The sequence below is a fragment of the Oxyura jamaicensis genome, chromosome 11, assembly GCF_011077185.1.
Source record: "Oxyura jamaicensis isolate SHBP4307 breed ruddy duck chromosome 11, BPBGC_Ojam_1.0, whole genome shotgun sequence".
Taxonomy (NCBI): domain Eukaryota; kingdom Metazoa; phylum Chordata; class Aves; order Anseriformes; family Anatidae; genus Oxyura; species Oxyura jamaicensis.
Genome location: NC_048903.1, coordinates 11,118,409 through 11,140,745, shown reverse-complemented (window position 1 = coordinate 11,140,745; position 22,337 = coordinate 11,118,409). Strand labels below are relative to the sequence as shown.

Below are 22,337 nucleotides of genomic sequence, written 5' to 3'. Positions count from 1 at the left end.
AGTTTTTTCTGATCTGCCTCAGTTTAAAACTTCAGCTCCATACCACGCTTTCACAACCTGCTGCCCAACCACTGATTTAAGCCCTTTCTGATTACGGGAAAATAACGCTAAGGAGAGGCACTGTCTGAAGCAGGGTATCTGCACACAACCTGGCCACGTTATGCTGCAGAAACACCGCCTGGGCTTCGCTGTTACTGCTCTGAAACAGTTTCTATTATAATCAAAGATAACATCTTGACCACCTCAGATCACTCACTTGGCTCAGAGGGTGTTCAAGCCAGGCAGAATTTTGATTTAAGCATCTTTCAAATCTTTTATTTGCATAGTGACAGGAAAAAGTGTGTGTCAGGGAAGAGTCTGAGTCTTAAATTGGGGACATAAGCTGCTGCTCTGCAAACTAAGAACATCATGCAGCCACACGTGCTCTGGGACCAGTCTCTGTGCCTACAGACACAGAGGGGTGCCCCCAAGGGCAGGGGAGATCCAGCACATGGAAGCCCAGGCCAGGCACAGGTTTCATGTCCCGGGCTTCAAGCCCAGGGAGAGCACCCATGTTTCGCCAGGGCAGCATCAGCCACCAGCACCCTGCAGGCGCTGCCCAGCCCCGTACACGCACTGATCAGCTCTGGACCCTTCAATCCCCATGGCACAAGCCAACGACCACAGATACACAAGTACAAAACTGATCTGTGAGAAACAAATGGAAACACTAAAAGCCTGTAACTCCCCAAAACTCTCAATTTTCAACACCACCAGTGTATCTAGTAGCACCGTCTGTCTTAGCACAGGGATGAATGAGGTCACAAGGTAACAGGCTTATCCATCGCTAATTGCTGTAACCTTTTGTGCCTGCTTTCTAACGTTAGCCCTGGAATGCCATAGGAGTTTTCTGAGCCATGTGCTCACTTTGCAGTGCTTCTGAAGGATATTACACTCATTAACTATTAAGCACCTGAAGGAACTGCAGGATCTGTTACCTAGATTTAATACTTCATATTTTGCTTGAGTGAAAATTCAGGCTTGGATATCTGTCTTTACAAAGATCAGAGCTAGTATCAACATGCATTTTTAAAAGTCAATAATCCAGAAAGGACATTATCATCTACCACCCAGAATCATTCTTACAAAGTTCTGGAAGACTTTTTGTTACACTATCATTAAAAATTAGCATGTAGTAGATCTTGTAGTTAAAACAAAGGTAAGGACAATTATATTTTCAGTTCTCTGTTACCATCAATTCAAGTCCACAGAAGCAACAGGTAATAACAGCTACTGAAGTATAAATTGCCTGTTATTTTTGAAATGCCGCAAAGTATCCATGGTAATAAGGTTGAGATCTTGTGGGTCTTTCACTTCTGTTTGTTGCTAACAATCTATCTCCACATTTAAGACACTTTTGCAGCTGACTATTTGATATATAACCTCATGGAAATATATATATAGATATATATTTAGATTTTGATAAATTCAATTTTTGTTAAATTTGTAGGCGCTACTGCCTAATATATAAATCAGCAGTTAAGACAGAAATGAGAAACACTAATTCTGGTTCAGAGGCCAGCCTCTTTTCCTGTGTTAAGGAACTCTCTTGTCTTCAAGAGCTGGGTCGTGCATCAGCAGGGTTGAGCATCCTGTCAGGTCCTCAGGGAGAAGGAGGAAGAGGAGGGAGTAGTCACACAATTATAGGGAACAGACCATCAGCTGAGGAAATTTGGGCTCCAATGGGCTTTCATTTCCATGCTTTTCATTTCCACCAGGTTTACAATGGTATTAACCCTAAGCCCTTCACCTTGTTGGGAGGCTGGAATTAGGCTCACCAGCACCGGCCGCTCATCCCAAATTTATCAGCAGCATATTTGTTCCCCGAGGGCCCGGTTCTGCCACCCGTCTCCTGTAGAGTAAACAGTTCATGAGTAAAGCACTGCTTAGCCATGAGTAATGGTGGCAGAATCCAGCCCTAAGTCAGGCTAATGATTTTATTTTGCCTTATTAAACTAGCGTTTGTATATTTTAGTGTGTTATTTTAACAGCTATAAAAAGACTTCACTAAACAAACAGTTTCTAGTATGTTAATTGCTGTATTACGAATTCTTTCATTCCGTTCAGCGTATAACCACATTTATAAGCTGGATAAGTAGAGACACATACAGACAAAACGGCACTCATCCTACCTACACATCATAATTCTGCCACATTCATTTCAGTCATCAGTCATGAAATGCATTTGCTGTGCTTAACAAGAAAAAATGTAACTTTCAAATACAGGTACAATTTGCATTTTTCCGTAAAACTTCCCTGCGTGCCACTGACACGGTTCCTCTGGTCCTGTTAATCTTTTGTAACACAGAAGGTGAAAACCAGCCTTCCATTAAACGTACCATTTGCATTTGTTCCCCAAAACCTCTGCCAGGCATTAGTCTGTTAGTCATACCCAGGCCAGAAGGCAATGTGCTGGCTTCCCAGCGCCCGAGGGGCTGCCGGGCTGGGGTCAGCTACGCCAGCCAAAGCGTGGGCTGGACAAGGTCCCTGCGGCGACTGGAGCTCAGCCTGTCCACATTGCCCCCTGAATCCTTGGCATAAAGCTCCATGGGACTTGGGCAGACACCACTAATTCAGGTATGTGCATCGTGTTGGTGCCACCAAAGCCAAAGCAGCAACAGTGGTGCCATCACTGGGTGAGAGGCCGGGGCTGGGGCCGATGGTAACTGCCGAGCAGCCCGACGCAGGCAGCGCAGCTGCAATTACTGCACTTCAAGACGGGCCTGTTCTGCCACCCCTGGTCCTAACAATGACTTGGGAGAGTGTGAAGGGCAGAGTCTGGCTGACTTGTACAATTTTAACAGAAGCACCAAATCATATTACACTATAATACGAACCTTCAAACACAAAACTTGTTACAGGTAAGAGCGAAATAGTTTTCTTTCAATAAAATGTGCCAAAGTTCAGATAACTGCACAGGAGCTCATACACTGTAGGTAATACCTCTGTATCTGGGAATTCATTTCATTTTAAATTGTGGACTTGCATCTGAAATCAAACAAGCACGTTAGCTAAGTTAAGCATGTTAGCTTGATTTCTAGTACTCTCACTTTTTCCAGTATGAAGTTCTGGTTCCTTTTCCTCTTCTGTCTTCCAATTCATTCTAACTCAACTTTTAACTAAATTGTTAGTGAAGATTAAAAATATTAATACAAGTTTTTATTGCTACATATAACCTGTGTGTATTGTACAACTTTTGCTGCTGCTCTTATTTGAACCCTGTGAGAGTTCTTGGCCTTTCATGGTTTCTTAGTAGAGAACTTACATTAATTTTATCCATGAAAACCAATGCAGGAACAAAAATTCTTTAATTTCAAACAAACTCCCAAACAACCATTCTAATGCTCTCTAGTTTCCCCAAGGTCCCAATCCTGCAAGAACTGCATTTCAGTTCAAGCTCTGTGGGAGTTGTGGGCACTCAACAGAATTAAGTTAATACCTGAGAAGATGCACAATTCAAATAAAACATTCCTGCCTATACAAGCCTTTTCTTGCTATTCCTTTAAACATCCCTTCCCCTAAATCATGGTACTGTAAAGGACAGGATGAAAAAAGGGTTGCAGCAAATGTCAGACCTCTTCCTTCTTGTCTCACTTACTGTACCTTCAAGTAGGAGCTAACCCAGTATTTTTACTAAGATTTTCAAATCTGACTAGATCTGGACATTGCTGCCACTAACATCAACCCTGTAAAACTGGGCATGTTGGGAGGTTGGCAAACATGCAGGTACTAGTTTTATTTTAATATAAACGGGCTAACTCCTTGTTCATTGAAGTCAACAGAGAAACTCCCACTGGATCTCAGTGAAGGCAGAAAAATTTTCAAATGCAACTCATTTACCTTCCAGGGTACAAGTCTGGCCCTCTGCATCCTTTGCATGTGTGAGTGCCATGAAACCAGTGTGCTTCAGTCCACAGCAGGGCGAACACTTAAGGTCTGAACCACCTTTATAAAATGTAAATGGTGACACCTAACGCACTCGCTTCGGTACCCACTGCTCATATGAACTGCAAGAGTATGTCATTTGCTCAAACCATATCCTCGCACTTTTGAGCCCAGGGATATGAAAGCTGAGAAACTTTTTTCTGTGATTCTTTTATTTCCAGACCAGCAGGAACAAGTCACCAGACATGGGCTGCCAGGGACCCTACAGCACGGCACTGCCTGAGTTAAGCACGAACTCAAATCTGCCCATGGTGCACACGCCTGCCTCCGCTGCATCAGGATGCTCTCCACTGACACAAATGGGAACGATACCAGTGTCTGTGGGTATGGATAAATTAATGTTCTGCTTACAAGAAACTCGGGCAGTATGGCAATGCTGGCAGTTGGGGGGCATGCCAATTTGCTACACTGGTAAAGCTCTTCTCTTGCTGAGAATTATAATATGGAAATACAGCTTATCTTACATTCATCTTCTGTTTGGTTTTCCTGCAGCCCACCCTTTTGTCCACCAGTGAATAAGCTATGCTGATTTTGCAGAGTCGCAGAATGTAGCACCTCTGCAATTACACTGCTGAACACCTTGTACAGCTCACGCCACTGCTCGCTTTGGCACAGACACTGCGGGCAGTTACAGGCAGACCAAAGGACACAGCTGGCTGCAATTCTCTACAAGTGAGAGATGATGAAGTTGCACCCAGTGCTCTCTATCCGTATTTTTGTTGTCACACTTAAAATGATGAAGGCATAGTGCTCCTGTTTATTTTTACATTTGATTAAGCTGTACTCAACCTATTTTTCCTGGCTCACTTAAAGAAAGCCAAGGCTGATCTGTTAAAAAGTGATTTTGAAGGGAAATCAACCAACAAAGCCTTACATCCACACCATGTTAGAAGACTTGGGTAACAGTTTTTGCTGGTGAGCCTGAGCAGTTGGCAGATGATAGGCAGGACCAGAGTACAACTTCTAGTAGGTTTTTGTTACTGCAGCAAGAAAAGAGCAGGGAAAGAGAAGCAGCTACATGCTGAGATGTCAGCTGCAAGAGCCCAGTTCTGCAGCCACGTTCCAGAAGAAAAGGGGAGACCCTGACCTGGGGCTCCAGAGAGAGAAATGGCATGCCACAGGGAGACAGCAATTGATACACCTGCTGCACAGAGAATAAATACTATGAGCTTAAGCTTGGGAAAAACTTGAAAGTAATGAGGAAACCGTTAACTGTAGGATTCTGATGAGGTACTGAAAGCTGAACCTGGCTTTTTTATGTGACTGAGAGAGATTCATTCTTAAATACAATACTATGGTCATGGGTTTGATTCTGGTCCCAGTGAAGTCAAGGCCAAAACATCCTTTGACTTAATTGAAAGCAGAAGCCAGCCCCCGCTTTAACCCTCGCATCTGCAAGCAGAATATAACTGGATGTGAACAGAAGAGGAAATGTTTGGAGCTGGTTACAAATCCATGCTTTTTTTTTTTTTTTTTAAGATTAAAAATCCGTCATTGAATTTTTCTCTCATTCAACAGCAGTGTTAAGTACTTCTGGCCCAAGTTCAGTTCTTGTTCCCTCCCAGACAACCCCAGCACAAGCAGAGGGCCCAGTTCCTCTATTGTCATCTACTGATTCCCATGGAGTTCCGCTAGCTGGGTTTGTCCATTAAATCATATGTAAGTTCTGCAATAGCAGAATTTAGGCAGTGGTCTCCTGGAAGGCATACCGCGTTCCCCAAATGCCAAAGCTGCAGCCTCCAATGCAAATCATACCGGTACAAGTTGCTGGCATAACATCGTCAACGCAATACAACACCAATGTTGAAAGAGTCTCTGGTTTTCATTGTCTGCTTTCTTAAGAGAGAGATTTGCTGCTGCAAAAGCTTCTACCAGATCTAAACGGATTACCTGCAGCACTGGTAGCATCTGCTCTCCATTAGGACAGAGGCGTAACGGAAGCCTGCCCTTTGGACTGGGATTCCTTCAGCGTTTCAGCTTTACGGTGCAAATCTCAGTTTCCAATGCTTGCCAACTGATCCTTTTTCTGAGTCTGACCAAGAGTAACGCTGCAAATGCTGCATAATAGCTTCCCAGCATCCACGTGCAGGATTCCTTTCAGGTATTGCTTTATGTGGTCCTCAGCAGATAAAAAAGCAGGAATTTTAGCCTTTGAACTCATACCATACTACAGTGGAGTGAAATCAACACAGTACACGTGAACACTGGAATACCTCTGCTTAACCTATTTGTCCTGGTGCCCAGCTCTGACAGGCAGGTAGTCGTCACAGTGATTGCATCAATAAGGAATGCAAGAAGTGCACACATGCTAAGCTAAAAGCCATCCAGGCTGGCAGAGCTTCAAGTGAAAGCAAAATAGGTAAAAGCAAAACAAAAAAAGGGCAAAATCTCCTAAAATGTTTACACATCGTTTCTTTTTTAAGCACCAAAAGATAAAAATACACGCTAATCACAGCAAATGAGGGGAAAGAGTAAGTAATTTGGTGGTTAGAGCATGGAGATAAGAATTTATAACTCTGGAGCTTAACTCCAGCTCTGCAGCTTCTCTCAGCTACAAAGATGTTAGGAGAGCCACCATCCTAGTGTAACCCTGTTTGTATCAATGGAGCTATACCGGGGATGAGAGTGACACTACTTAACCTGTTTCAGTCACCAGATTAAGCATTTACTGTCAGTATAGCACAACTGAACAAGCTGACATGCTGCAGGGACTAGGCAAATTCATCAATTTGTTATTTTCACCTAACAGAGAAACTTGGCAAAATCAACGTGGCTAACAGCAGTTTGGGGCACAACCCATGTTAGCTACAGCCTGGTATGCTCCTCACCGTGTTACTATGGCGTGCTCGAGAGATCTGGCCTCCCTTATGCTTTCCTATAGGAATCCCGTGTTTGCATGCCTACATGTTTCTTCTATTTAAATATGCACTTTGTTCTTAAAGAATTTTTTAACCCATGAATAGATTCTGATTTCAATTATACAGGTACAAATTTGGAGTAACTCCTTCAAAGCCAGAGGGGCCATCTCTTGGGGGGGCTATCTGACCACAAAAGGTACGTGCACCTACCCATAAGGGCAGGTATCTTTTTGTCCTCACTTCCCTGTTGATTTTACGCATTCAGATGTCTGTAAGAACAAATACCGGGGATAGCCAACATTATATAGCACCTCGCTATATTGCTCAGGGTCTTGTAGTCCCTTTCCTCACATGCTATCAGCATACATCCCTGGTGTAATTCTGCAGAGGTCAACACGGTTACACCAGGGATTATTTTGGCCAGGCTTCTTATAAGGGCAGTTTTCTAAAAGAATAGGACTGCCTTTGTTTTCCTTTAAGCTTCCAGTAAAACTCTCATCAACTTTACCGGAAGAGACGTTTGGCCCAACGTGCCAATATCCAAACCACCTCCATTTACTTCAGTGAAAGTAGGAAAAGAATTAATAAGGTCCAATGTATTTTTAAATCTTAGATTTCATAAATGATCACAAGCATGTAGGTCACAATATATACACAGTACGACACCTACGACAACCACCAGTGGGATCATTAAAATAATTAAGTTAGGCCTAGAGACAAATTCATTTCATAACATGTTCCTTACAAAACAGACACCCCTTGCTTCATAATCCAGGGAGTCTGTTTTATAAACTTCCTAAGTAGTTCATGAAATATCCCCCTAAGCAGACCAGGTCTACTTGCCTATTGCAAGGTCTTTATAAATCAAAAGACAAACACCAGCAATGTGTATTCAAAGACCAAATATGAAGAGGTAACACCTCTTCTGCTCCACTGGTACAGTGCTTAGCTGTGACCTCAGGACACAATTTCCAGCACAAAGCTACTGAATCCGCACCTTTACATAACTCTGTCCATGCAATGTGTGTGCTGAGTGCACAGCGTACAAAGAAGAAATCAATAAAGGGGATTCCCCTTTGTTTTAACTGTAAAGCTGCTACAGCTGTGAACCTGAGCACAGGTGCAGTATTTTGCACCATGTTCATCAGCAGGAAAACAGCCTCCACTAGCAGCACATAAAAGGAGGAGGCAGGTTGCTTCCATAGTATCCTATGGGAGCATTTTCTCAAAACATGCTGCTAATGCTGATGCTTTTCATGTTAGCGCCCTGAAAACGACTGCTGAAAAATACTTAAATTGTGCTGCTGGCACTAAAGTGCCCTGGCAGGTTAGAGGTGAGTGGTAAGCAGAAGAAGCAATGAAAAAAAATGACAAAGGACTTGACCAACTAACCTCAGAAAGTGCTATAAATATAGAGCGTTAAACCAAAAAAATGTTGAATTCTCGGTCTCCCTGTCTGCTGGGTTCTCTTGGTGAGTTTCAATAAACCAGACTAATTTTCAAACCATTGTAAACAGGAAGGGTAGGCATTACTAACGGGCTAAACTCAACTCAGTGACGGTCACGTTAACAATGCAAAAGAACAAAGAGAAGAGCAGAAGATGAGAAAACGTCAGCTGAGTTTTGCACTGAAGGTACTGGAGACACTGTCCAGCAGTCCTGAACCTCTCTCTGAGGCTGTAAATGACATCGCTCTGGCTGCAGCCAGGCTGCACAGACTGTGCAGAGAATACCTCCTCTCTCTTCTTCCCTTTTGATCAGCTGAGCCAAACAAACTAATATCTAGACAGGAATGTGCAATTTCCTCAACTTCAGCTTTTTGAGCTGCCCATGCCAAGCTTAGCAACACAGCCATCATTTTATTTTTGTTAAGTCAGATAAGTGTGATTTGATATCTTCTCTCCATTATTAGCTTGGTCTGCCCCTTCCTAGGTGCTGTACTACCCATTGATGCCTATACCTCCACACTACCCAGGCTGTTATATATATGTACGTATACTGAGAAATAATAATTTCGGAAAAAGTGTTCATCAGAGACTAGCTATGTAATATTTCCTTGCACGTTTCATTAAATATTTCAAGTAAACATACAAATAATTCATTCATTGACAGGCCCCAGTCTCAGCACCCAATTACAGTAAGATTTGTGCTCCCGAAGGGTAAACTCTGCTTTCCTCTCCAGAGCCTGTGGGCAGTCCCCGGGCAGCAGCTGTGCTGGGCAAGGCAGCATTTATGAAGTCCAGTAAGGAGTAAACACCTTTATCACAGCAGACAGCTCAGCTCTGTTGTGGCTCCCTACATGCCAGTTAGTTAAGAGATCCTGGAGAGATGGACACAGACAGGTCTGAAGAATCAGTTTCCATACAAATTCCTTCCCTCCCATCTTTTGCAGTCACTGGAGTGAAAGGTTACATTACAGGGCTTGTTCTCCTTTGCTACCAAAGCCACTCAACCTTGGGGAACTCGGGGAAACCTGGTTTGGGTGTACTTCCATGGGCTCTGCCCGATTGCTCAAGGCAGACCCTGAATCCAATATCTTTTCCTTCTAGCGTAAGGTAGAGACAGGGCATCTAAAACCATCATTCCCAGCTGTAATTACATCTCTGTTTTCTTCCCACGCAGGCCACATCATGCTCCCCTCTGGGACAGGCAATGGATGCACTGGTGCTCCCAGACCTGGCACTGGTGTGACTGCTGCTGTAGAGCATTCCAGCCCAGCTTCGAGGAGGGAACAACTTCTCACCTCCACCCACCATGCGGTGCCCCATGTGCTGCCCAGGAGCTGCCCTGGGTGAGTCCTGACAGCAACTCCTGCCAGCCCCTAACTCCCCCCGACCCCAGAGCTTGTTGAACTCTGCATGGACTTGGGTGACTGCAGCCCTGCAGCATCCTTACAAAACAGCAACACTTTGCTGTGCAAATGATTCACTTTGCAGTATTCAATTCAGAGTCTGGGAATGAGAGCTCTTTTCTTGTTGCAGCTCCCACTCAGGTAAGCACAGCACCCACCGACTTAGATGCAGACTGGGGGGAGAAGGAGGATGGGAAGTGGAAAAGCCCTTTTTAAGGAATTTATTCATTAAAGCGTTCTGCTGGTCAAAATTCGCTTGGAAACCAAAGATTTGCCCCATCAACAGCAAAGTAAGAAAAACTCCCAAGATTTATCTCTAGATTGCAAGTGGATGAAATTAAACAGAAAATGGATTTTAATCTCCATGAACATTCCTACAGTAACTCAGTAACTCTACACATAACTCAGTAACTCTACACATAACCAAAACCTGAATTTCTGCTCCTTCCCTTGCTCCCTTCTGCAGCACACCCCTGAGCGCCTTGCAGAGCAGCAGAGCCAAGGGAGCCTCTGCCAGGCTCGCCCCTCCACAGTGCCAGCATGTCCGCGCCCAGGCTCCACAGCTCTGAGCATCGGTAGCACGCAGGAAGAACACTTGCTCCTACCTCTTCAGGTGTTTTCCTTTAAAGTCTGTGTATGCTTTAAGTTCACAATATCCATTAAAATTAATGAGCTTTGCGCTGCAGCTCACATGCAGGTGCGTTTTGTAGAGCTTTGCCTGAATGTGGGCTGCGGGCGCCGACTCAGAGACTCTCTGCCTTTTGGGTAATTCACAGCGCTTCTTAGCCTGGTTCTGTCGGAGCCTGGTGTCACCCCACAACCATCCGACCTCCGTGGGAAGAGCAGTGCCTAGCAAGGTTGCAGTGTGCCCACGTCCTTTGTGGCGCTAAAAGAGCAGCACTGAGCAGGTCTGCGGGGAGTGAGTTATTGAAGAGGGATGAAGAGGGACCACAAGCCATACACATGCCAGGTGGGTGAGCTGTGGTCAGCATGGAATGGAATTGGCACTGAGGGCTTCGGGGAACACAGAAGTTAGCATCAGTGTTAATGATGATACAGGGCTGAAGGAGGGTGTGCTGGCCCAGGAGAGCTGGCATCGGTTCTGCTCCAACTGCGACCCTGCTCTCACATGTGCTGTGGTTTAGAGGCCACAATCAGTCTCTGGCTATGAACAAGTCTGGTCTTACCTTCCTGTCCAAGGTACAGGGCTCATCTAAGAACTGATTTACAACCACCTGCCAGTATGTGGTGACAGAATTTGCTAATTGGCATTGTTTTCTTGTAATAACATGAAGAACCCACAGATGTGATAGAAAATTAGGAAATTAGTTGTGGTAATGGAGGCACTGGACTGATCCTACGTGAGCAAAAAATGTGAGATGCTCTTATGTATGCTAAGTCTGGAGAATTACGTACCCTGAACATGTTTGAATTACGAATTTCCCTGTTCCCTCTCAAGAAGAACAGAACCTAGTAGGGAGTCCTTAGCATAAAGGACAAAGTGGAAAATCTGTCTTGCAGATCTCAGTAAGGGAGGTGTTTGAGCTTATAAAGCCACTGTCTCTGGCTGTAGGGTGTCAGCTGTCCTGGTCTGGCAGGGAGGACTGAGTTTCCCTGGAAGTCAGGTCAGCCTGGTGCAGCTTCAGAGGAGGGAGAAGGAAAAGATCTGAGATGTTAGTGCTGAGTTCCCCCAACCAGAGAGATGGAGGTGCTGGACAAAAAGGTAGGGGGATTTAAAAAATGCAGACATTTACAGTGCAGCTACACTCAGAAGGATGAGCTAGGTAGGAGAGCTTGTCCAAGTGTGGGTTTATACAAAAATGACAGTTTGCTTTGACAAGAAAAAGGCAAAGAGGACACATGCTTTAGGGGACTCCCTTGTAAATCCCCCCAAAATGTTCATGGGTTCAGAGGAAAATGAGGTAGGGATATGCCTGGAAAACTCTACTATGCCTCATAACAGCTATGGTCACGTCACTGGCTTCTGACACAGTTAAAAAAAAAAAGCCTGTGTTGGTTTTCTTTGGAGGACGGAGCCTCCAGAGAAGTGAGTGATGAAGTCAGAAGAGCCGCAGTCAGGGCACGTGCTGTTAGCACTGACTGCCTGCTTTGGGCCACAGAGCCAAGAAGTTCTCTCCTAAAGAGGCAAGAAAACAGCCAGAAATATCAAGGAAAGGTGGGTGCTGCAGGGTGCCTGACAGAGAAGGGCTGAGAGCAGCCAGGTCCCGACCACCTTGTGCTGCCCACCACTGCATTGGAGAGGAAGCTCCCACCGGGAAGCCCCTGCTTCAATTCCAGTTATCCCTGCTTACCTCTGTCACATGGCTAACGCTGCTGGAAGCGTGACCTTTTACAACTATGTTTTGAAGAAAAGAACATGCTTATCTTTAATAGAGGCTTATACAACAAATACTAATTAACCAAGAATGTAAGGTAAATATATTTACCTTTTATAGCTGAACAACTCGCAAAGAGCTCACAGCAATTCTCTGAGATAAACGTTACAGAGGGCGGCAAAAAGGACAAGCTTCTAATGAAAAAGATCTTGTTCTGCTTTCTAACAGAAATTCAAAATTGTATCAAAATTGTCAGTGAAATAGCAAAGCCTAGGCTTGCTGTGGTATAAGGGGATTTGTAACTTTTAATTCTTTTCCACTTAAAGTCAATGAGGAGTGCGTCACTGAACTCAGTGGGAGTAAGGCTGGATCATCTGGCAGCATCTTTGGGTACTCTTCTCTGCACATTAAGAGCTTGGAGTTCAGGTGTTTTTTTGTGCCTTTTTTTTTTTTTTTTTTTTTTTTTTTTTTAAGAACTGAGTCTCACTCCCTTGGATAAACACAATTTGCAACTCACTTTATAGATGTGCTAGAGCCTTTGCAGCCTTTACAGTCTGTCACATAAATCCATATTCAAGTGTCAATGTGTGAAGGGGCTGCTTTAGAGGTCCTGTGGGTGAAAACATGAATGGAATTTCTAGAGGAAATGCTCTCAAAGATGAGTAATTTGTCGGCTTTGCTAGTTACTTTAGAAAGAAGATACTGATGGTATGAGTATTCAACAGTGTTTTTTCTTTACACACCTGTAGCTCACAACTACCAGAGTTGGCAGTTTTGATGGGAGAACTTCCTGAAAATAAACTATTGAAAGTAAGCCTCAACTCCAGGTAAGAAAATGTCAGCTTCCCTGTACCCCCCAAAAGCTCGTTAACTCTAATGGCAATTTCAGGTATACAAGGATAGCAGCCACAACTAGCTGTAGGAAGAGGGATTAATAGTACACTTCCGAGATAATTTTCATGACTACCATCATCATGCCGTCACTGATCACAATTTCTTTTGTGTTTCTTGTTTTCCTTGCCTTTCACCCTCTCAAAGGCCAACTTGCTTATTTATATGGTGTTTCATTCAAAAAGCCAACTGTAAGAGTAATGAGTTAAGGTGAGCATGACCAGTTTAGAAACCATATTTGACAGTGGCTGTTTAACTTTCTTTGTCACACCAGTTGTGTGCTGCCCGAGTGTTGTCTTCTTTAGAGATTTTATGTAGCCCCATAAAAATTTACTGGAAAGAGGGCGTCTACCACCTTTAATGCCTAATCTGGCAACCTTTACTTATGCAAATTTAATCAGTGGACAAATTCTCTTCTCCCAGCAGCTGCACTAGCACAAACAACATCAAAGACTTTGTCAAAGTTGCTCCAAAACAACTCTGGGATCACTGAAATGCAAAATTTGGCCTCCAACTTCACATCGCCAGCTACTCCCTCACGTGAGTAAGACTCACAGAATCAGGTCCTTTGTTTCCATGAATTAGAGCCAACCGCATAACTTGGGAACAGTCAAGCAAAGCAAGCGAGTGGGCTGAGCACAGTCAATCCTAACAAATTACAATAAGAAATGTATCACGCTGCCTGCTGTCAGGTGTAATTTATGTCATACCAGAGGGGTGACTGGAGAGCAGGTATAGGCAGGAACTGGTCATACCTATACTTGCTCCTGCTGGGCCTGATCTGGCAAGCTGCTGAGAGCTCTTCCCTCCCACTGAAGTCAATGTGAACTGAGCTTATTCAGGACCTAACAGGATTGGGCCTCCTTTAAATACTACTGAAGGATAAACATGGTTTAATGATTATTTTTCTATTTCCCTTTAGCATGTGATGTCTGTGTATACATACCCTGATTTTATTTATACATGTGCTCATAATCTGTATGTGTCCTTAAATATACATGCATTTGATATATTACAAGCTAAAAGCCTGTTTGGGATTTGAGAGCACAGAGAAAAAAATAGAGATTGTAACACAAATAAGCAGGAAGATTATTCCCACAGCTTTCACTTTTAGTAAGTGCAAATTGTATTTTATGTGACACAAGCTAAGATTTAGCAAAGCATTTCAGCATATGCTTACATCTTTTGCTGAAACAGAAGCTATAGATTTGTTTAATTTCTTAGATCTGAAGTTTACAAGCTCGTGCTCAAACCAAGAGTTTAATATGCTGTCCAAAATAATCCAGGAAGCTCTACACGTGGATCAGTATGGCCATGCCTCTATATGTGGCCATGCATGTTGTCTGTGAGCATAAGCTAATAGCGCTCTGCCGTTACTTCCAGATGTCTCACCCAGAACAGCTATCTCCTTCCTCCTGCATCTGCAAGAGACCCGGTTGCCTCTCTCACCCCGACCACTGCAAAGACAGCCTGCGCCTCATGGAAGAAGCACACCACAGCAGTGAGGTGCCATCAGGAGCTCCCATCCCCACTGAAACAGGTGCAGCTTCTGCTCTGCTCCAACTGGGAAAGAGAGCAGCCAGGCTCACAGGGGGGTAACTGACCAAGTCTACCATGCACCACTGCAGAAAGTCAAATGAAGACGAAGGGGAGGAAAAAAAAAAAAAAAAAAAAAAAAAAGAAGGTTTGCTTCTGAACTTCAATTGTACCCTCCATCCATAACATATGTAGCAATACGTCCGATTGGTGCTGGCGAGGGGTTATCTTTTGCTATAGACATGTAGCTGGTTACTAGTTAATCTTTCTGATTCACAGGTCTAGTACTGTAAGCTCTTTCTCCAGTAAGAGCTGACGTTTGAGCAGGTAAAAAAGCATTCAAGCCGTATGAGATAACACTGCAATACAAACATCATACAGTACACAACAAAACATCTGGCAGCACATGAGATCTGGTCAGTCACAGTTTTGTACTTTTAGCTTAAATAAAAGTAAAAAACCTGAGGGAATACACTTCTGGTATTTAGCAAAAAGGGGAAAAAAAAGGTTTAAAACCAGTACCCTGTTCTCTCTGAATAAAATCTATGAATTTATGTATATTCCCCTAAAAGTTACATAACTGAAGTTTTTATTAAGCAAGTCTGATATGGGCGTATTTTAAAAATAGTGTCAGCAGTGATATTTTAAACTGTGGAAACAGATGTGCTGTTCCATCATAACTGCTCCATCTTCTCTGTATTTTTTATACTATGAAGCCTTTGTCTGCTTCTGTTATAAATATCTTCCCACTGAACGGATTTCTTCTCTATGATTAAAGAAGTACCACACAAACATCATTAAACAGAATCTGTCCTGAAAAATTATATTGTTTTGGCCTAACCATAAAATATAGGTATTTTAATAATTGTTTCTTTTCCATAGACAATGTTAGCAGCTATGTCTCCTTGGCATGAGATCACAGCTGTGTGCTTTATGACATCAGAGGTGTCTCAAGGTGTCTCCATAAATGTCATTTATTGCTTGGGAACCTGCCAAATCTGTGCTAAAAAAATATAGTTTTTTTTTAAAGGAGAAATCTTCAAATAAATCTCTATCTTTATACTGGTTGTCTATGCCAAAAAATAAAAAATAAAAATCTGTCCCATTATGGAAATACCGGCCATGCAGGCAGCAAAACCTCTAATCTGTAAATCTGCAGGCCTGAGCTCTGGGTTGCTTTTGCGTCCATAGTGCCTGCTTTAACCAGTCTGACAGGCACCCTGATACTGCACATCTACACGCAGCTTCTGATGGTCGCATACAAGGCTCTTAGCCTTCTGAAGAATGAATAGCCTGAATGACAAAAAGCTGAATCTCTTTATTGATCATAAATGTAAATCAAAACCAGGTGTGTCTTAATGCACTATTCCAATTAAAATGTTTCAACCCTGAAAACAGCGATCCCTTTCATATTACCACTGCAGGCCTGATGCTGCCCAGCATGCCCCATCAGTCATAGTGCCCAGTACCCCATGGACTGGGACCTGAGCAAGTAATATAGATACTGTCTCACAAATACCAATATTTTCATGCCACCTCTGTTCATAATTTGACATATCTGGAGTCCCCTCTGCAATAATACTGGCCAGAACCATATCCCTCTTGCCAGGCACACCATTAACATGTTCAGCACTAATCACCTGCCCTTAACCACACAAACTCTATCTAATCTGTGGCTAGAAGCACACAGAACAGGTACACTGGCCACTGCCCATGGGACATGCCTGCTGCCACAGAGGCACCGAGCTACGCCTGAGCTTAGGATTTCTGCTGGCTGACAGAAGCATCCATCAGTCCCAGTGTAACCGAGCTGTTCTGTTCTCCCAAAAGAAGGAAAATAAAAAGGATTTTTTTTCTACATCTGAAAGAGTCACTGGGTATAATTGGAAATAATCCAGGACAGGCACACCAACAGGTGCTTCACACGTAGCGCTAGTGCTGAAGACGTTGAAAGAGAAAATGAATTGGCTCTCTAAATAATACATAAATTGTACAGGCGTTTTTTTCTATACAACCCCAGTGAAGTTAATGTATAAATCGGAGACTGAATTATTCATAAGTGGTGAATATATAATAAATCGTATTTCACACTGCAATATTCCACACAGGTACATGCGTATTTCCATGCGATGAACAGAAAGAGGCAGAACCTGAAAACACAGAGGTCTTACCTGGAGTCTGGGTACTTCGTCAGGGTAGCCAGGCTGCTGGTGTACATGTGTCCTCCTACATCGATGTGCACAGGAGCGTTCGACTTGGTGAGTTGAGCGGGGAGAGGAATTCCTTGAGCAGCCAGAGGAGAAACTGGGGACCGTGTTAGAGACAGACGGGACATGCTTCTTCCCTCCTGGAAACGGAGGACAAAAAAGAACAGTTTCAGTTAAATGTAGCAGTGTTTTGCCTTTATTTCCAGTGTGATCACAGATCTAATCAGATCATTTTTGCATCTGCCTGATCACATATTCAGCTAACAAATTATTGCCACCACTGTAATTAAGTGTATTTGCATCATTTTCTTCAAAGTACCAGAGGGGAAGAGAAAGATGCTTATTAGCAATAAGAAATCAAGAAAAAAAATTTTCAAGGTGTCAGCCTCAAGGGGCATAAAACAAACTGCAAAATTCTAATTAAAGGTCGCAGGCTTATGTGTTAGATGTGAAATATCCCCTGACAAACGAATAACCAATTTGTGAATTGGGATTCAGGGGTTTTTGCAAGTTTGTCTCAGTAACGAGACACCTCTAAATTAGTGACTTCCTCAGTACCTAAGGCATTTAGTTTATACATGTAGTAAATTTCACATCAAACTAAGATCAATTTTGTGTTTTATTTTCAATAATTGCAAAATAAATGGATAATTTTTAGTTAAGCTTCAATATTAGATATAAAGAACTAATAAGCTTTCAAACTGAATGCAATTAATACCTGGAAGCAGTGAGAACAGAAAGATATATAAACTGACCTGTGTTTTCATGACAAGAACCGTTAGAAATTACTACACAGTCTGGCACGTGAAATTACAAATTCAACAATCCACCTAATGATTACTGTACTAAAAACATTTGAAAACAAGTGAAATCACTGAACTGAGTCCAGTATCTTCAGCTGATGTACTAAGCAAAAAATATTTAAGTGTTTTAAAAAAGAAAATGACTACCAAGGCAAAAGAAAATTCCTCAGTTCTCTTCAGGAGGAAAAGCACAGTTTATTCTGCATTAAACATGTGTCTCAAAGCTAATTTCAGTTAAATCAGTATAGATAGCATACATGCCAAAGAGCAAAAAACCTTCTGTAAAAGTTCATGAAAATGTCCATCCATTCTCCCCCTTATGGGTAAAGCAACATATGCAAAGCATTATAGCTGAAGACATTTCTGAATATAATCTAATTTTCTTGGTATTTTGTTTTGCAAGCATGCTACCAAACATCCAGACTCTTCCTTGTATCTGACAAGCACTTTACATACAGCATTACAAAGTGTATTCCTGTTTCTCCCACGTTACTTTGACAATGTTTCTTAAAAATCTGAAGGTGGTCTCGCCTTTCTCTTAGCAGTAAGTATTTTGCACAAGGTGCCTGGCTACACCACTCAACGAGCATACAATTAGCAACATTCTTTGTAAAGCAAAAAATAAAAATCTGAGCTATACAGAAAGGAACTGAAAAAATCTTAACACATCTGGACAGCTTCATAAAGTCATCACAACATCTCCATTTACTGCATTTCATCTAGTTTAGCTCCTAAGGATTTCCTGCATCTACAGCGCAGCAATACATCACCCCATTGTGAATCCACATCCTTTTCTCTTCGGAGGCAGAATGGACATCTGCACTGAACGCGAAGCAAATACCAACTCTGTCCTAGGACTTGTGTGTCAGTCGATGTGAAATTGGGCATTAACATTTTTACTACAGCACCACCTTCAAGGAAAGTGATTGAATCCTTTCACGACTGAAGATGTTACTTGCTCGTTTCCCACAAGAGCCTGTTGTGGGCAAGCTGTACTAAATGCACCATATAACATAAATAGGAGAACTAACTTTTAAAAACAACTTAGTATGCAAGTATCTGCAGTATTTTAGCGATGTTTTTACTAATCTGTGGGTGCCTCATCTGTCTGCCAACACAAAGACTTTTTTTTCCCCTTACCAAAGAGCACTGCAAACTCATGTTCATTCTCTGCTCCTTCACTTAAATGAAAGGGTCAGGAGACACAGGCTGAATGTCAACCCTGTCTTTGTTCAGACCCTAACTATTATCACTAATGATAAAGGTACAGATCTCACGCAGTACAGAGCTGCCTTAGTAAGACATCTCATGCAGTTTCACAAAACAAGTGCCTAATTAGGACTCATCTGCACCCCTTGTTACAATTTCCAAATGAAATCAAAGGGCTTCCACTCCTCTGTAAACGAGTCTTGTATTTAACCGTTTGTCTTGAAATACAGACTTCAGTTTTAAAATATGCAGAGATAGCTAAAGATCAAGTGATCTGAATCTATTTGTGCATATTTAAACACTGCTGCTATCTTAGGATTTTGTTTAATGTTAGTATACCAGTAAATTCCTTGATCTGTAAAGAGTCTGAGATTCTCAGTGAGGCCATACTCACACAGTAGATATTTAATTTATACTATTCACTGGAGGGACCTTTTGAACAATCCTCTGCTTTTGGCATCTCTCAGCTAGAGCATGTGTTGAAAAAACACTTAATTATAGAAAATCACTGGAAAGCTAAAATAGTTCTCAAACTTTTATGGCTTTTCATACTTACTGAGGATGCTAGTGGCTTTTGGGGGGAGGGGAAAAGAAGGGGAATTAAAAGATGGGCTTTTCCCCTGCTTGGAGAGGATTGGTGTTAAAAAAAGGAGCCCGCCGTGTTTATTAAAGTTGTGGAGTTCATTCATTTTGTAGGAGCAAATTATCAAGGGCCATAATTGTTGAAGACTGCATTAAGGACATTGAAAAGACTCATAGTGCTCCAACAAAATAAACATCCCGTATTTCTTAAGGTACCATAACCCTACTAATGACTCCTTCCTCTTCTTAATGTAAAACACAGATATATTCATCACACTGAGTAATGCACTTATTTTATGCACAAAGCGAAATCCTAAATGTATTTATCCAGTGAAAGTCTTTATGCACATATTTTCTAATACTGATGTGAAAATTAAAACCTTAAGGGTAAATATTGCAGAAACACTAACAAACTTCATTTATTAAACCACATAAAATAATCCCTGCTCTTTAGTTCCCTACGACAGGATACAGCATCCCAACTAGTGGCACAGACAATAACCCCGCTCTAATAAGTAACACAGGAACCTGCTGAAGGCAAAATCAATAGAGCCTGATTCCCAAATTATCTGAATATTTAGTTTTTCAAACATTACACACCAAGATCTTTCAGAGCCAGCTTATCTTTTTCTGCCTTTCTAAGCTAACTGCATAAGTACTGCTTGTAAAAACTATTTGCCCATGCAAAGTGAAATAATCACAATGCCATGCTCATTTACACACAAAATGATTTTGTGTCCCATTGTGCTCACAGTTGTTCAGCTCTCTAGGGGTGATTAAACTAGCTATGCTGCTACAGCTTGAGATGATTTCACTGAATCGTTTCTCCATGAAGTTGCTTCTTTGCTAAGCTGTTATTTTAACCATAAAAGGTAAACAGAAGGCAGTTGTAAGAGCTCCATTCAGCTCCGTGCCCAGGGCTATAACCCTAGGGCAGAGAATGCTGAAAGACTGCAGAATTTTCCAGGGTGTTGCCTTTCTTGCTCTAAAGCCTTCAGGAATACTGTTCACTTAATACACACTCTAGATGATACATTTCAGATCCTACTAAAAGAAAGACTTCAAAAGTGTAAGAACTTTTGGGCGGATGAAGCTTTCCCACCTCTGCACATAGCTCGGGGCCATGGTAACCAATACTGCTGTTGATGTTGGGAAAATACAGTAGAAATAAACTGCAGAGAGCAGAGCAGACAGATAGGGACAAGGGAGGTGAAAGGTTGCAGGAGAGAAGCAAGCAGCAGTCTGGAAGGGATAACAAGAAAAAAGGGGAAGGAATGAAAAAGGAGGCAGCTCCGAAGGAGGGACAAAGTTAAATCAAGGAGCAGGCACTTAAAAGACTACAGATGGGAAGCAAGGCTAATTAAGGATGTAAAGGCGCTTTGTTGCTAAAGTTTATTGTTGCCAGGATAAAAATTAATTGAAACTAATGCTGTTATTCACTCGGGCAGTTTAATTCCTTCGTGCGCGTTCGCGACGCCAGCCGAGGGCTGCAGGTTGAAAGCGCTGCCGCAGCCGGCTGGCTCCCCCCGGCCGCCGGGGCTGGGGGCCCCTGGGACCGAGGCAGAGAGCAGGGGGCCGGGGGGGGGCTCTTCCCGCCGTCCCCGCAGCCCCCATCTCGCCGGGGCAGAGCCCGAGGCCGCCTCGGGGGCTGCGGGAGCGGGCGCGGAGGCCCCGGGAGCGGGCGCGGAGCCGGGCCCCGACTCCGGCGGAGGGGCCGGGGCGCAGAGCGGGCGATTACCTTTGTCTCCATAAACACGCACGGCGACCGCTCGGGTCTGCCTCCAGAGCCCCTCGGAGACAATTGTTTACGGCGAGGAGCGAGCCTAAAGACAAAGAAGGGATGGGGTTACTGGCCGCCTCCGCCCGCCGGGGCTCGGCGATTCAAAGTCCGCAAACATTCGCGCACACACCTCCGCGCCGGCACCGTGACACAGCGGGTCGTGCCCAAAACTTTTCCGGGGGGGGGGGGGGGCAGGGGAGGGGGGGGGCTCCCTCTGGAGGTCTCCTCACCGAAAGGAAAAAATAAAAGGGGGAGAGGACGAGGCTTTCCGCTGCCGCCCCCCCCACCCCCCCACCCCCTCCAGCCCCGCGGAGACCTGCGGCCAGCACCGCGCCCGCCCGCGGGACTTGCGCCTGTGCCTGCGGCGGGCACCCCGTGCCCGAAGGGGAACCCCCCCCCTCCAAAAAAATTAAAAAAAGCACAACATGGCGTCCTTTACTTATTCCCACATAACAAGAAAGGAGATGTCTTAGATGAACGCGAGGAAAAAAAAAAAAAAAAAAAAATCACGAATCCCCGCTCCTGTGCAAGCCCTGCGCAGCCAATGGTGGCAAGCATTAGCCCGGCTAACGCATTCATTTCGCAGAAGTGTGCCACATCGCATGCAGCAGCCCCGATGCAAACTATAGCCTAGAGTGGTTTGAAGTCTACCCCAGCCCGAGCCTTCCACTCTCACTGGCGCCAGAGTTTCATTCACAGCCCGCCCGCGGCTCCCAGGCGCAGCGCTCCCCATTGTCGCCCGCCTTCCCTTTGTGCCCGGCCGCCGCCCCCGCGCAAACCCCGCGCAAGCCCCGCGCAGCGCTTCCCCCCCACATCCCCCCCCGTACCGTGCGAGGGCGCGGAGCGAACCGCGCCGCCTCCGCCGCCGCGCCGGGGCCGGGCCGGCTTCAGAGCCGCGGCCGGGGGGGCGGCAGCGCGGGCAGCCCGGGCCGCGGGGCTCCGCCGGCGGTGCCCATGTCGGAGCGGAGCAAAACAAAACATACACGCACGGACACACGGCCACGCAGCGCTAGCGAAGCGGGGAGGCTCGCGAACAGCTCCTGTAGCTTTAAAAAAAAAAAAAAAAAAAAAAAAAAAAAAACGCCCCTCCGCTCGCTGCTCCTCGGGAGCCGAGTTAGTTGGGAGAAGAGGCAGTTTCCCAAAAAAAAAAAAGGGGGGGGAGAAGAGAGAGAGAGGAGGAGAGGCGCGGTGCAGCGCGATGCGCAGCGCAGGAACGCAAGGCGCGCCCCGGCCCGGCCCGGGCACCGCGGGAGCGGCCGCCGCGTTGCTTACCTTGAGCGGAGATCTGCGAGCCCCCCCC

The 22,337-nt window shown here is 44.2% G+C and overlaps 1 protein-coding gene and 1 long non-coding RNA gene across 7 annotated transcripts in view; one reads left to right on the top strand and one right to left on the bottom strand.

Annotated features, from left to right (window-relative positions):
- KCTD15 (potassium channel tetramerization domain containing 15) overlaps positions 1 to 22,337 on the bottom strand; it is a 207,883-nt gene that overhangs the window by 22,510 nt on the left and 163,036 nt on the right. The window contains exons 1-3 of one of the 6 annotated variants that reach the window (XM_035337181.1): positions 22,310 to 22,331; positions 20,996 to 21,080; positions 16,628 to 16,803 (exon numbers count right to left, since the gene is read on the bottom strand). In XM_035337181.1, coding sequence (XP_035193072.1) covers positions 16,628 to 16,803; positions 20,996 to 21,007 — 188 coding nt within the window. In that variant the 5' untranslated portion in view covers positions 21,008 to 21,080; positions 22,310 to 22,331. Of the gene's footprint in view, positions 1 to 16,627; positions 16,804 to 20,995; positions 21,081 to 21,688; positions 21,828 to 21,864; positions 22,103 to 22,309; positions 22,332 to 22,337 lie in introns of those variants that run through there. The other 5 variants (XM_035337178.1, XM_035337180.1, XM_035337184.1 and 2 more) reach the window with 5 other exon arrangements.
- LOC118172977 lies at positions 12,514 to 14,573 on the top strand. The gene is made up of 3 exons (XR_004753950.1): positions 12,514 to 12,966; positions 13,344 to 13,460; positions 14,304 to 14,573. It is a non-coding gene; the product is annotated as an uncharacterized LOC118172977 (long non-coding RNA).